Genomic DNA, 15,024 nt, shown 5'->3' on the forward strand with positions numbered 1-15,024 from the left:
GTTGTATAAATTTTTTCCATAATCAATAAATTTTACTTAAAATTTTAATGCATTATATTTTTATTCCTCTAATAACGACAGTAACATTTAAAATAACTATTATAAAAATTAATATTTTTGAATAAATAATAACTCACAATTAATAATGCATAAATTTTTTTACAACACAATTAACATATTTGACTTATGTTAAATTATAGTATTAGTATTTTTATTCCTATAATAATGACAGTAATATAGTAAGGAATAAAATAATCCTTGTATTAATTAACATTAACACCCAGCAGTATACGTTTTTCTTTTTCCATTTTATATTTCCCTCACTTCCTCTCTCTATCTCTCTCTCACTTCACTTTCTCTGTGTCCGTTGGAACCAAACAGTTTCTCTCTCTTTCTCTGTCTTCTTTCACTCTTTCCCTTCGCTCCTTTCTCTGTCACACACACAGAGACGGAGACAAAGCGCCCACACACAATTCCTCACTCTACAGTCTATACACTTCATTTTTTTCACTCTCAGAGAGTCTCTGGCAAAGAAAGCCTCTACCTTGTTGTTTTTCTTATTCTTGTTTGAGATTAACATGACCACATTCTTAACTATCTTTTACTTTCATTCATGAATCCCACCACCCAACCCCCACCGTCGTTGCCGCCACCACCGTTTCCGCCGCCGCCGCAGCTTCTCCAACCCCACCGCCCCTCCACCTCCTGCGACCGCCACCCGCAGGAGAACTTCACCGGCTTCTGCCCTTCATGCCTCTGCGAGCGCCTCGCCGTGCTCGATCCCAACTCCAACTCCTCCTCCTCTGCTGCCCGCAAGCCGCCAACTTCCTCCACCGCCGCCGCCGCCCTTAAGGCCATCTTCCGCCCCTCCGCCGCCGCCCGCAACCGCCCTCCCCCCTCCTCATCATCCTTCCTCCCGGAGCTCCGCCGCACAAAATCCTTCTCCGCCTCCAAAAACGAAGCCCTCTCCGGTTTCTTCGAACCGCAGAGAAAATCCTGCGACGTCCGCGCCCGCAGCACCCTCTTCTCCCTCTTCAACCAAGAAGCCGCCGCCTTCGTCGAGCTCGAAACCCGACACAACCTCCCCTCCTCCTCCATCGTTCAGAAACCCGTCCTCGAGTTCGAAGAAGAAGAAGAAGAAGAACAAGACTACAACATTATCGTTCACGACAACGACACTAGGGTTCCAGACTCACTACAACTACAATCAGAACCAGAAGTAACCAATAACACCTTCACTGAACACAGAGTTTCGGTTTCGGAAATCGTAGAAGAGGAACCGGAGATAGTGCCAGAACCCGAAGCTGACGTGGCGGAAGAAGAAGAGGAAGACACACTGAAGGCGATGAAGGACCACATGGATCTGGACTCCCAAACAAAGAAACCCTCCGGCGGCCGCGACTTGAAGGGCAGCTTCTGGTCCGCGGCTTCGGTATTCAGCAAGAAGCTTCAGAAGTGGAGGCAGAAGCAGAAGAACAAGAAGCGCGAGCGAAACGGCGTCGTTGTGGGCTCCGGGACACTCTTGCCGGTTGAGAAACCGATCTCGCGGCAATTCCGCGAGACGCAGTCGGAGATCGCCGACTACGGCTTTGGGCGGCGCTCCTGCGACACCGATCCGCGGTTCTCGCTCGACGCCGCCCGAATGTCGTTCGATTTCGAGGAGCCGCGCGCTTCCTGGGACGGTTATTTGATGGCAAGAACGACGTCGTCGTTCGCCGCGGTTCCTCCGAGGATGCCTACGATGATCGAAGACGTGCCGGCGCCGGCGACGGTTCAGGTTCTCAGAACCGATTCTCTTATCCCCGTGGAGGAGCCGGAATATGAGGACACTGTCACTCTCAATCTCAATCTTAATCCTAATCCTAATCCTAACCTACCTGGTGGTTCTGCTCAGACCAAGGAGTATTATTCGGACTCTTCTTCGCGCAGAAGGAAGAGTCTTGATCGGTCTAGTTCGATTAGAAGGACTGCTGCTGCTGTTGTTGCTGAAATGGACGAGTTGAAGGCTGTTGCAAATGCTAGTGCTGGTGCTAATGCTAATGCAAGGGTTACTCCGGCTGCTTCTGCTGATTATGTCCATAATAATCCTTTGAGGGACTCGAATTTGAATTCGAATTTGAATTCGAATTCAAATTCGATGAGGGATGATGAGAAGGGGAGTTCTAAGAAGTCGTCGAGCCGGTGGAGCAAGGCGTGGAGTATATGGGGATTGATACACCGGAGGGGGAGTAAGGAGGAGGATGGTGGAGGGAATGGGAATGGGAATGGAGTGGAGAGGTCATACTCGGAGTCGTGGCAGGAGTATAGAGGAGGAGTAGGGGAGAGGAATGGGGATGTTAGGAGTGGTGGTTTTAATCCCAAGTTGATGAGGAGTAATAGCAGTGTGAGTTGGAGGAACGGGCAGGGTATGATAGGTGGTGGTGGAGGGTTTGGGAATGTGAGTATGAGGAAGAGTGATGTGCAAGGGAATGGGCTTGGACTTGAACTTGGGGGTAGGAAGGGGAGGGACGAGTTTGTTGGGTTGGAGAGGAACCGTCGTGCGAGGTATTCCTCGCCGAACAGCATTGATAACAATGGTTTATTGAGGCTCTATTTGGGCAGCCGGAGAAACGGGTCTGGCAAAGGAAGGTCGAACCAGGCACATTCTATTGCCAGAAGCGTACTTCGATTGTATTAAAAAAAATTGGAGGTGTTCTTTGGTCTGATGATTTAGTTAGTTAACTTACATTTGGTGCATTTGTTTGTGTAAAACCACACATGCTACCTATGTATTCGGTTGGTTTACTTGGTTAATTGGTTGGAGATGGATAAAAGAACCTGAAATCCTGCAATATCTTTTTCTTTTTTACAGTCAATAGCATGGTTGGTTCTTTCTTCGGTTACTCTTAATAATAAACAAGAATTTTAATTTTTAGACATATATGATGCTGGTTATTTATGTTGATGGCATTGGTTTTGTGGTGTTTTAGTTTATTGCCAGAAAAAGGCTTGATTGATGTTGATGGATATATGGCGCCAGTGAAATTGGTGCTTTGTTTGCCTTTGGGCATGGCGTGTTTTTCTTTTTCTGTCTTTATGCTGCAAAAGGGTGGCTGATTGGTGGTGTGAGGGTTGGGGTGGCTTATAATTTGGGAGCATTTTAACTTGAAAATTTGGCATGTTATGCGTTCCTGCGAAAGTGGTAGCAAGGTGGGCTCAGGCCACCTGGTTTTGCTGCTTGTCATAAGTTGTAGTTTTGAGTACAGCACTAACTTTTTCTTTTCCTTGATATCAATTAATCAAACTTTATTATATGTGAGTCACTAACCATGGTCCCAATGAAACGTTACATTAGTTTTGTGTTGTATAGATACACTATGTCCGTTCCATGCTGCTGTGACTGGAAGGAAAATTTCAGAGTTTTAAAATTTCCGTTGTTAAGAATTGTACAGAGCTTCTACTTCTGTATAGTGTATACCCTTTTTCTGCAGTGTTGTGACATGTATTTTAGAGATTGTTTTGTTATTGAAAGTATTGTTCAAAGGAGTTGAAATATTTTAAATGATATATATACGCGGTGACTAATGATCAAGAAAGTTTATGGACGTTAAGGTAAAAAAGGAACAGGATTAACGGGAAGACTAAATAGAAATAAGAATGCAGTAGGGTTGGCCTAGGCCTTTGTTTTGTATAAAAGTAAAAAAATTTGCACATTCTTTGTGTTGAAGCTATTGATTGACTTCAAACGATTGCAACTAGCATCATCATTTGAAGCTTGATATGCCTTTCCTTGATGTAGAGATTGTTTAGTATGGAGAAAGGTGCTTAGCTCCTATGTTCCCTATTTTAAAAAAATGTTATTATGAATCTGTCGCTGTAGTTCAGTTTTAGTTACTTTATACCCAGGATTTTGCTCTACGCAATGCAATGAAAAGAAAAAAATGTGACTTTGCTGGTCTCCTTGTGCTTGAACAGTTGAGAATTTATTGGCTATTTTTCTTTTCTTACCATGATATTGGATATTTCAATTGTGTCTGTTTATTTGAATATCATTACTAGGGCCAATTTTTTTTATTGTTCAGAGATAGACGCCCCAATCAAAGTACGCAATTTCTGGTTGTTTCAAAATAACTAGGGGAAAAGGGAAATGATGCACAATATATGGGTCGGTCTGCAGTAAACAATGGCATAAAATGAGAGTTATGTCGATCCATTATTACATTATTCATCAGCTGCCTTGAAGTTTTACTTCAATTTGTCATTATTATAGTGGATTCCCCTATTTCTTAAAGTTTAAGTTCAGAGTTTCATATATATGAAAAGGAAAAGGTTGTGAGGGAACGGAATGTGGTTTCAATCTAAAATATATCCAAGGCAGGCTCTTGAACTTGTAAAAGTGTAAATACTTAAAAAAGATTTACGAATTAAATAATTAAATAATTTACTATCATGGCATACATGGTTTGACATTATGCGTTTGTCGACGACCAAATTAAGTCAACTTTTGCATGTATTTGGAGCGTGAAGCATAGATCAAAGATAAAAGTAATCTTGAATTTTGAATAAGTAGACTCTAAAGTTAAACTCTAAGAAGTCAAAAGGAGTGATTCTTATACTTTTTTTCTCGGGAAATAAAGGATATTGACATAATGTGTATTTTTCTTGTGTTTTTAGTCAATAAAGAAGCAGTATAATAAAAATGATGTACAAATAGTATTATTGTTTTTCTTATTTCAAAGTGTTTATTAGAATGGATGATAATTAAATCCAAATCCAATGAATATTTATAAAAATTACTCATAATCGTTATAGATTTTTTACTAATTAAATAAGTCTAAATCTAGACTTCAGTAATTATTCGACAAAGTATTTTATAACTAAAATTTTGAAAAGATTTTTGTATATTGAGTTACATGCTAGTACCATTGAGCACATAAGTTAGTTAACCGGAGTTCTTTTATCTTAGTTGAAGGTTTTGCTGAAAAAAAAAACTTAGTTGAAGAAGGTCTTGGAGTTTTGTTGTTCGTTTACAGCAACCAAATTTAGAGCAATAATTTTGTTGTTCACAGAAATGTTATTTAGCTCGATTTAGTTGAATGATAATATGGTATCTGGATAATGACAGTTCTAGATCATAAGAAATGAGTTAGCTATTACACCTTTTAATTATTTTTTGTTTTACTAATATTTATAAAGAAAGACATTGAAATGATATATATTTTATTTAATCAAAACATGTCAGGTCTAGATCTAGATATATAAGTACCCATTCAAGATATGTGTAGGCACTAAAATTACTGTCCGAACAATTGTGAAATTGAGGTACATATATATATTTTTAACATAGGCAAGTATTCTCTGATACTAACAACTAACAACTTTTCAAATCCTACCTAATAGGATCTTCTATTTGTTTGCAGTGTAACTTATAGCTCCGCATCATATTAAATGTTTTGACTCCAAACTCTCTAAATTTTAATTTACATGAAAATATTTAACATTTTATTTTAATATTTTTATTAAATTGAATTAACATTGTCTGTTGAAACTGTCTGCCATATAATTTTATCTGTCACATATTAATCAAGGACATTTTAATTTTAATTACACTTCGAGTAAAAGAAAAACAATAAGCTCGTACTAAATTCAATCTTATAGTAATTCTTGTTCGTTTCATAATTTGATAGCTTGGGTAGCTTTTTCTATCTTGGGTTTACAACTTGGAAGTGCCTTACGTGGCCCAACTTTGTCTTTGTTGTTAGGACAAACTTACGAAAAAATAAATAAGGAAATAGGTGGGACCAAAGGATAGGAATTTTGTTTTGAAGTACACACAAAACAAGACTTCGATGAAAAGAAACTGTAATTGAATTCGCTAGTGTAATGCTATAACTACCCGCAGTTATTTCTTGAAAAAGAAAAGAACTGTCCGCAGTTATATATGAATAACAAAACAATATGAATCTGGTAAAAAACAAAACAAAACAATATGAATAACAAAATAATTTGTTCCGTTAAAAAACAAAATAATTTGATTACTTTGATAAAAAAATGTATTATATGGTATAAATTTTCTTCTGAAAAGTAAATTTCATCATTATTTAATTTTCATTTTTATTATTTTAAATTATTAATTACTATTTCCTAGATTTTTTTTCTTTAAGTTTTAGTTTTATTTTTTAAATCTCAATTATTTAAATTTCGGATTTAATTCCTTTCAACTTTCTAAATTTATTCTTCTACTTATAAATTTAAGTTTCAATTTTTTATTATTTGAATAAATAATATATATTTTGCTATAATATTAACTACTTTCTTTTAATTTATATTTTTAAAATTTATTTAATTTATTAAATTTCTGCTAATACATTACGAAAAACGAGTAACTATCATGTTTGGTTCCTCAGATAATGTCTCATAAAATAAACAAAATTTCCTTCATAAACTATTCTCTATACATTATTTTGAGCACTTTCTCTCATTTAAATTTTCATCATTAAAGTATTGTGTGTCTCAATGTATTGAATGTAACTCATTTTCTAAATAATACATGAAACAAACGTTTGCTGATAAAATAAATATATGAAAATAAACAAAATGCTAGGCATAATAAAGATGTGTAATGATCAATATTCAATTAAGGGTACACAAAATGGACAAAAAGAATAAAAGGAGAAGAATGAAGGTTTGTGCTCAAAATCTGTGGAGGTGAAGTTTTTCAAGTGAAACCTAGCTAGCAAAGCTGGGCAAGAAGTCCAAAACAGAAGCACTTTGAACCCTACAAAGCTCAAATCCCATCGGGTAGTAGACAGAAATTATTAGAAGCTAATGATTGTTGCTCAACACACACATAAGATCATTGTATTGTCCCACTGGAATTATATAGAAAGAATCAAATTTTATCCCATTTCAATTACCAAGTCTGAGAGATTTGTGCTTTCTCCCTTTTCAATACAGTTTGTAAAGCTCCATTATCACCGAGTTTGCCGCAAAAGTCAAAAAAGCAAAGGGAAAAACATCTCAGCATGTTGCTATACGGTGGAGAAGATAAGAGATAAAGAAAGTAAGTGATGCAAAAAAAGAGGCTCGTAACCCAATGCTTTGTCTATAACTTGACTAGGCGTCAATTTGGATTTTGGTTAGTGGAGATGTAATTATTTGTTTTAAGGTAATTCTCACCCCCAAAATGTCTTTTATGTTTTGGGGCTAAATTGATTTTTGGTTGTTCCATGTTAGTGAACTTATACCAAAGTTAATTATGGCATATTAAAATAGGCAAATTCTAGGGTGAATCCGTAAACATGTGGTTCACCCGTGGAGCAACGTATAAATTAAGAGTGGTTTGAACTTTGTGTAAAGTGGTCCACCCGTGAGTCATTTAGTTACGTATTGTTAATCAATGATTTTAGGAGATCGGTGAAGGAAAAAAAATTATTATATAAATAAGAGAAAAATGCAAAAAAATCATTAATAAAATAATTTTCTGTTTTTCAATAAAAATATTTTTATTTTAAATTTTTTGATCAATATTCATAAAACATTGGTTACGATTTGTCTTTAGTTAATTACTGTTGGATATATATTTTTTTAGATGAATAGTGATGGAAATGGAATGATAAAGGTTTTATGTTGACAGTTTTGTGTGACTTAATTTTATAAAACAATGAAATGTAGTTATTGGTCCCTGTGAATGTGATTAATCTTTCTTGTTTCTAAACTTTGTTCAACCGAGTCCCGTTATCCTCAACACTTTTCCATTCATCTTCTTTCATATCAATCAAAAGATCCTCCAAAACCTTCAAAACGTAATATGTATGTCTTCATGATAGGATACCAGAAGCAGGCAATAGGAAAACAGAAACAGAGAAGACAATGGTAGCAAGTAGGAAACCAGAGGTGCAAAAAGAAGAAAAGTCCAAGAGAAAGATTGCAAGACCATCATACCTTCGTGATTACGTTTGAAGCTTGGGCAATGCGGCATCAAGGAGTCTTGCTTGGTTTGTGCTTGTTTTATTTCAACCGACAAGCATAACAAATTCTGTTACATTGTAATATTCCTTGAGCAAAATAGCATAATTCTATTATTAGCAATGTTATATATATATATATATATATATATATATATATATATATATATATATATATATCCATGTAAATAACAAGCAAGGATATGAATATTGCCCTTTACCTTATTCTTCTTCTTCCTCTTGTCACTCTGGAGGTTCTGGTCCTCGAAGCCAGCCATAGCCCTGCACCTAACATTTTGGTGCTTTCATTGCAATGTCTGATTCGAACTCACCGGGGTCTCCCAACAAGCTCGATCCTACTCTGCCTTCCTCCACCACCTTCGCCTACAGCCACCCCTATCCTGTCACATCACCAGCCTCCCCCACATACCTCATCCCTTGCATCCACACACAAAATGAAATTAGACGTGCTGAGGTTTGATAGCACCAATCCACTTGGTTGAATCTTCAAAATTAATCAGTTTTTCAAATACCATGGCACACCCACACCAGAGCATTTAACCATAGCATCGTTCTATATGGAGGGTCGGGCACTTGCGTGGTTCCAATGGATGACCATCAATGGCCAATTTATGTCCTGGCCGGTGTTTCTCCAAGCCTTACAGACCCGTTTGCACCGTCATAATACGACGACCCCACGGGTGCCCTATTCAAGCTAACACAAAAAGGGTCCGTCACAAATTATCGGCCAAGTTTGAGGACCTGGCAAATCGCATCGTTGGCTTGCCACCACCCTTTCTTCTTAGCTGCTTCATTTCTGGGTTGTCACCAGACATCCGTTGAGAGGTGCAGGCGCTGCAACCTTTGACCCTGGTTCAAGCCGCGGGCTTGGCGCGACTCCAGGAGGAGAAGTTTCATGACCAGTGTCCACCGTCACAACCTTAGGCTCCTTCAACCGTGAACCCCACTTCTTTTCGCGCGAACCCTATCCCTCTTCTTCCACCTTCCCCAACACCACTTTTACCCACTCCCACTCGAACTCCACCGCCAGCCCTGAAACGATTGACAGTGGAGGAAATTGCATCCTGATGGGAGTGAGGATTATGCTTCACCTGCGACGAGAAATACCATAGAGGTCACCGTTGTGCCTCTAGGGTTTTTCTCTTGATCGTTGAAGAGGATGACCCTCCTGTGCCTAATATAGACCCATTAGACCCGCTTCCTGATCCACCCAACCCACCCGACCCGAACCCAGCCTAGATCAGTCTCAATTCTCTCGCGAGTAATGTTGCCCCTGAAATGCTGTGTTTGATAGGTCTTATCTCCGACCACCATGTCATCCTTCTGGTCGACGACGACAACACTCACAGCTTCATTCAGCAGCAATAGGTCACGCAATTAGGCTTGCCTTGTCTGGATACGGCCTGGTTACGCGTAATGATGTGCAATGGTCAACATTTGGTGTGTAATCACCTGTGTCCTAGTGTCTTGATTAACATTCAGGGTGCCAGATTTATGGTGGACCTGTATGTGCTTCCAATTGCGGGTGCCAATGTCGTTTTAGGAGTTCAATGGCTTAAATCATTGGGCCTATCCTCACGGATTACACGACCTTGCGCATGTAATTCTTCCATAAGGGTCGACTCGTGGAATTGACCAGAGACAAAGAAGTAACTCTGAGCTTGCTCACACCCCCTTAATTTCGCAAGTTGTACCGTTGAAATGGAGATGGGTTATGTTTTCACATCGCGATGCTTCCGCCTAAGACTCACGCAAGGGAAACTTCTGAAGTCTCTCCCACAATTCAAGTTCTCTTGGTTCGGTTTGAGGCTCTGTTCCAACCTCCTCACTCGTTGTTGCCGGCCAGGGACACGGACCATCATATCCATCTCCTCCCTCCCTCAGCACCAGTCAATGTGCGTCTATACCGATATTCGCACTTTCAAAAGCATGAAATCGAGCTTCAAGTCGATCTCATGCTTCAGAAAGGCTTGATTCAACCAAGTACGAGCCTTTTCTCTTCGCCCGTTTTATTGGTCAGGAAACATGATGGATCATGGCATTTTTGTGTGGATTATCGGGCCCTGAATGTGGTCAGAGTGAAGGATAGATTCCCTATCCCCACCATTGATGAACTCTTGGATGAACTAAGAGGTGCACATTGCTTTTAGAAGCTTGATTTGTTGTAGGGATATCATCAAATCCGCATGCATTTTGCCGACGTACTGAAAATGGCCTTTCGCACACACCATGGCCATTATGAGTTCAAGGTAATGCCATTCGGTTTGTGTAACGCGTCGTTGTCTTTTCAGGCCACAATGAACATGATCTTTCAGCCATACCTCCGACAATTCGTTTTGAAGTTATCTAAGTGCTTTTTTGCTCAGTCTCAGGTGGAGTATCTTGGGCACCTTGTTTCATCCAAAGGGGTTGAACCCGTTGCTTCCAAGGTCGAGACCATTTGACAGTGGCCGGTTCCTCACTCAACGAAAGCCTTAAGAAGTTTTCTGGGCCTTGCCAGATTTTATCGTCGGTTCATCAGAGGATATCCAACCATTGCAACCCTATTGGTTAAGGCCACCACTATGGAACCTTTCCAGTGGATAGCTCAGGCCCAAGCAGGTTTCGATTATCTGAAGGAAGCGTTATCCACTGCTCCAGTCCTGACCCTACCAGACTTTACGAAGTCGTTCATGGTGGAGACTGATGCATCCGGTGTCGACATGGGCACGGTCTTATCTCAGCAGGGCCATCCCATAGCTTTCTTTAGCAAGCCTTTTCCTCCCAAGCTGTTACGAGCTTCAACATACGTGTGTGAGCTTTGTGTCATCACAACAGCGGTGAAGAAATGGCGCCAATACCTGCTTGGCCACCGTTTCATGATCATCACCGACCACCACAACCTCAAAGAATTGTTGAGCCAGGTCATTGAAACACTGGAGCAACACATGTACTTAGCTCATTTGATGGGCTATGATTACCTGATACAATATTGTTTCGGCACGAATAATCAAGTTGCTGATGCTTTATCCAGATTGCCTGAGCAGACTCCAGTCATGGCAATGATCCTTTTGGTACCTTCCTTAACCTTCTTAGAAGAATTACGGTGCCAATTGGATAATCACTCTGGGTACCAACACCAACGCTAAAATATTTCCCTTTACCTTATTCTTCTTCTTCCTTTTGTCACTCTGGAGGTTTTGGCCCTCGAAGCTAGCCATAGCCTTGCACCTAACACTTCACCGAATAGGGAAAAATTTCTACTCAATTGTTCCGAAACAAAAAAAATTCAAATCAACTACAACATCTTCCGTCAATCTAAAAAACAACATTGCATTCCAAGAATCAAATCAACAATAAAAGTGTCCTTCTCCCTTGTCGAATGACAAGTACTTGATTCAATTAACCAACATGATCCAACACCGCCATCATCCATTGATGAATCCTAACGTAATTAGTCACAAAGAATACTGCGTAAAAACAATTGCCACTTATTCTACCGAAAATCACAAACTATTTTTAAAAAAATCTATGACAAATCAAATGTCGCCGCTAAAAACAGATATTGCTTCAACGTATGCAACCACAGGAAGACATTCTCTCATATCTGAATCTCCCTTCGCTAACTATAACTCCTACTTCCACCAATGCAATCATAGATATGGGAACATAGCTCTTTCAAAACCGTATTGGACAATCATCCACGTAATTGCCTATCAACAATTTCGTCTCCCGCCTACGACATTGCAAACCCATTTCTCGGACAGGGACATCACCATCAGAAAAACTTTTAATTGCTAAGGTCCACACAATATTCTTTTTTAATAAAAGGGAAATACAGTCATTCTATACATTACTAACATGGGGCATACTTGTCATTTACATTTTTTTACATTAAATATATATAAAACATGATATTATTTTAACCGACAATAACTTTGATTCTTAAATTTAGAAGGAATAATATTTTATTTTCTCATATTGAATTATGAGGAGGTCATTGGACCTTGAGTTTGCTAGCTATTTTAGGAAATATGAACAACTAATTCTAGGGAGACAAATCCCTATAATTATGGAATTTATTCTAAATAGATAATCCTAGTATTAATAGCAATATACAGTTGTGATAAAGAATAAAAATACAATTAGGGATAAAATATAAACTTTCCTAAAATACACACTAAGTAACATGATTTTGGTACTCCCCTCAAGCTGGTGAATAAATGTTCTCCATTCCTAGCTTGGATATAATTCTTTCAAAGTTGATACAGTTCAGCCCCTTGGTGAGTATATTTGCAAGTTGATTTTGAATGGACACATATGGAGTGCAAAGTAAGCCACTGTCTAGCTTTTCTTTGATAAAATGTCTATCCACCTCAATATGTTTGGTTCTATCATGTTGGACTAGATTGTGGGCTATACTAATTGCAGATTTATTGTCACAATATAACCTCATAGGTTCATCCCACCTTATCTTTAAGTCTTCCAATATAATCTTCAGCCATAGAAGTTTACATATTCCTTGGGCCATTGCTCAAAATTCTGCTTCAACACTTGATCTAGCTATTGCACTTTGTTTTTTGCTCTTCCAAGTCACCAAGTTTCCACCAAGGAAAGTGCAGTATCCAGTAGTTGATCTCCTATCCACAACTGACCCAACATAATCTGCATCCGTATATACTTCAAGACTTACACTCTTTTTTCGCTTGAACAAAATCCCTTTTCCTGGAGTCCCTTTTAAATATTGAACAATTCTAAGGGCAGCTTGTAAATGTGCTTCCTTTAGTTGGTGCATAACTTGGCTGACTATGCTTACAACACAAGCAATGTTTGGCCTAGTATGGGATAAGTAAATAAGTCTGCCCACAAGTCTCTGATACATTTCCTTGTCCACAGCAATATCCTCCTCTGCACTTCCTAACTTTATGTTTGGATCAACTAGAGAACTTGTTGGTCTGCAAGTTGTTTTACCTGTTTCTTTAAGCAAGTCAGTGATGTATTTTTGTTGAGATATAAAGATTCCTTTCTTAGAATGGGCCACTTCAGTTCCCAATAAATATTTAAGTCTCCCTAATGTCTTAATCTCAAATTCTGTGGCAAGGCATTGACTTAACTCTTCTTGCTCCCTTTTGTCATCCCTAGTTACTATAATATCATCTACATACACCAGTAATACTGTTACTTCCCCTAAAACTGAATGTTTGATAAACAAAGTGTGATCACCTTGGCTCTATTTATAGCTCAAACTTGTCATAACTTTGGTGAATCTTCCAAACCATGCTCTCGGGGATTGTTTCAGCCTATATAAAGCCTTTTTTTAGCTTGCAAATAGTTCCAATAGCAACTTGTCCATCATAACCAGGGGGTAACTCCATGTATATTTCTTCTTCAAGATCTCCATGTAGGAATGCATTCTTCACATAAAACTGTTGTAGGTCCCAATCATGGTCTGCTGCTAATGACAATATTACTCTAACCGTGTTCATGTTAGCAACTGGGGCAAATGTTTCCAAGTAATCCATTCCATATGTCTAAGCGAATCCTTTGGCCACTAACCTTGCTTTGTAATGTTCAATGGTCCTATCAGCTTGATACTTTATGGTGTATACCCATTTGCACCCAACTGGTTTTTTTCCAGTTGGAAAAATGGCAAGTTCCCAGGTCTCGTTCTTGTTTAACGCCTCCATTTCCACATCCATGGCTTGTTTTCATTTCCTGTCAGATAATGCTTCAAATACAGAGGAAGGTGTGGGTGTAGTGTTTTGGTTTGTGAGAAAGGTTCTATGGGTATGAGAGAATTTTTTAAAGGATAGGAAACTTGATAGAGAGTAAAGTGGTTGTTGGGTGCATGTTCTTGTTCCTTTTTTAAGGGCAATGGGAAGGTCAAGGTTTTGGTTCACCTGTACTTTTGAAATTCCAGCAACAAACTCATTAGAATTATTTATAGGATTAAAAGATGTTACCTCATGTAATGATGGTGGATCAGATTCTTGGACATGGATAGAATCTAGAATGGCCTTTTCTCTCCTTGAATATACCAGATTTTTCCCAAATTTCCCACCATTAGTCTCAGGTTAAGGTGCAGGTTCTACTATTGAATCAGGGGATTGTTCTGCTGAATCTGGACTTCTTTCAGTTTCAGGTACAACAACACTAGTTGTCCCAATTTTAGGTCCAAATGTCATATTTGGAAGCATTAGAAGCTCATCTTCCACTATTACATTCTCCCTTTGAAGATAAGGTTGCTTGAAGTAGCTTTCTTGTTTGTTGAAGGTGACATCCCTTGACACATAGAATCTTTTTGATGGAGGGTGAAAGCATTTGTATCCCTTTTGTGTGGTTGAGTACACCAAGAATACACACTTGACAACCCTAAGATCCAGTTTTCCCCTTTCATTACTATGAACCTGTACAAAGGATACACACCCAAATATTCTAGGTTGAAGTTTATTTGTAGGGTCCAAGTGTGGGTAGAATAAGGATAGGACTTGCATGGGATATTTTGATTCTAAGATTTTTTATGGTAACCTATTGATTAGGTAGGTGGCAGTAAGGAGGGTTTCCCTCCAAAAAATTTTAGGGACATGATTTTGAAAAAGCAAGGCTCTGGTTTGGTTTAATAAGTGCCCATTTTTCCTTTCTACAATTCCATTTTGTTGGGGTGTGTTAACACATGAAGACTCATGGATTATCCCTTCCTTTTGACAAAAAAAGTTGAGCACAAGATTAAAGTAGTCCTTGGCATTGTCAAACCTAATTCTCTTAATGTTGACTCCAGATTGGTTTTTAATCATTGAGACAAACTGAATAAAAATAGAGATAACTTCAGATTTTTATTTTAATTAGAAAACCCAAGTTACCCGAGTACAATCATCTATGAAGGTTAAAAACCATTTAGCACCCGAGATATTAGGGACATGAGTAGGACCCAATACATCAGTATGAAAAAGAGAAAAAGGGAAAGAACTCATCTTATTACTAATGGGAAAAGATACACGCTTGTGTTTAGCAAGCTCACACACCTCACAATGCAGACTCCCCACATTTAAATTCTTAAACAAGGAAGGAAATATCGCTT

The 15,024-nt window shown here is 38.7% G+C and overlaps 1 protein-coding gene across 1 annotated transcript; it reads left to right on the forward strand.

The window, feature by feature from the left end:
- The first annotated feature begins 321 nt into the window (after positions 1-321).
- Positions 322-2,920, forward strand: LOC114395049 (protein OCTOPUS-like). The gene has a single exon (XM_028356737.1). The coding sequence runs from the start codon at positions 614-616 to the stop codon at positions 2,675-2,677; it is 2,064 nt and encodes a 687-aa protein (XP_028212538.1). The 5' UTR covers positions 322-613; the 3' UTR covers positions 2,678-2,920.
- Positions 2,921-15,024: the final 12,104 nt, after the last annotated feature.

This window comes from Glycine soja, chromosome 18, assembly GCF_004193775.1.
Source record: "Glycine soja cultivar W05 chromosome 18, ASM419377v2, whole genome shotgun sequence".
Lineage (NCBI taxonomy): Eukaryota > Viridiplantae > Streptophyta > Magnoliopsida > Fabales > Fabaceae > Glycine > Glycine soja.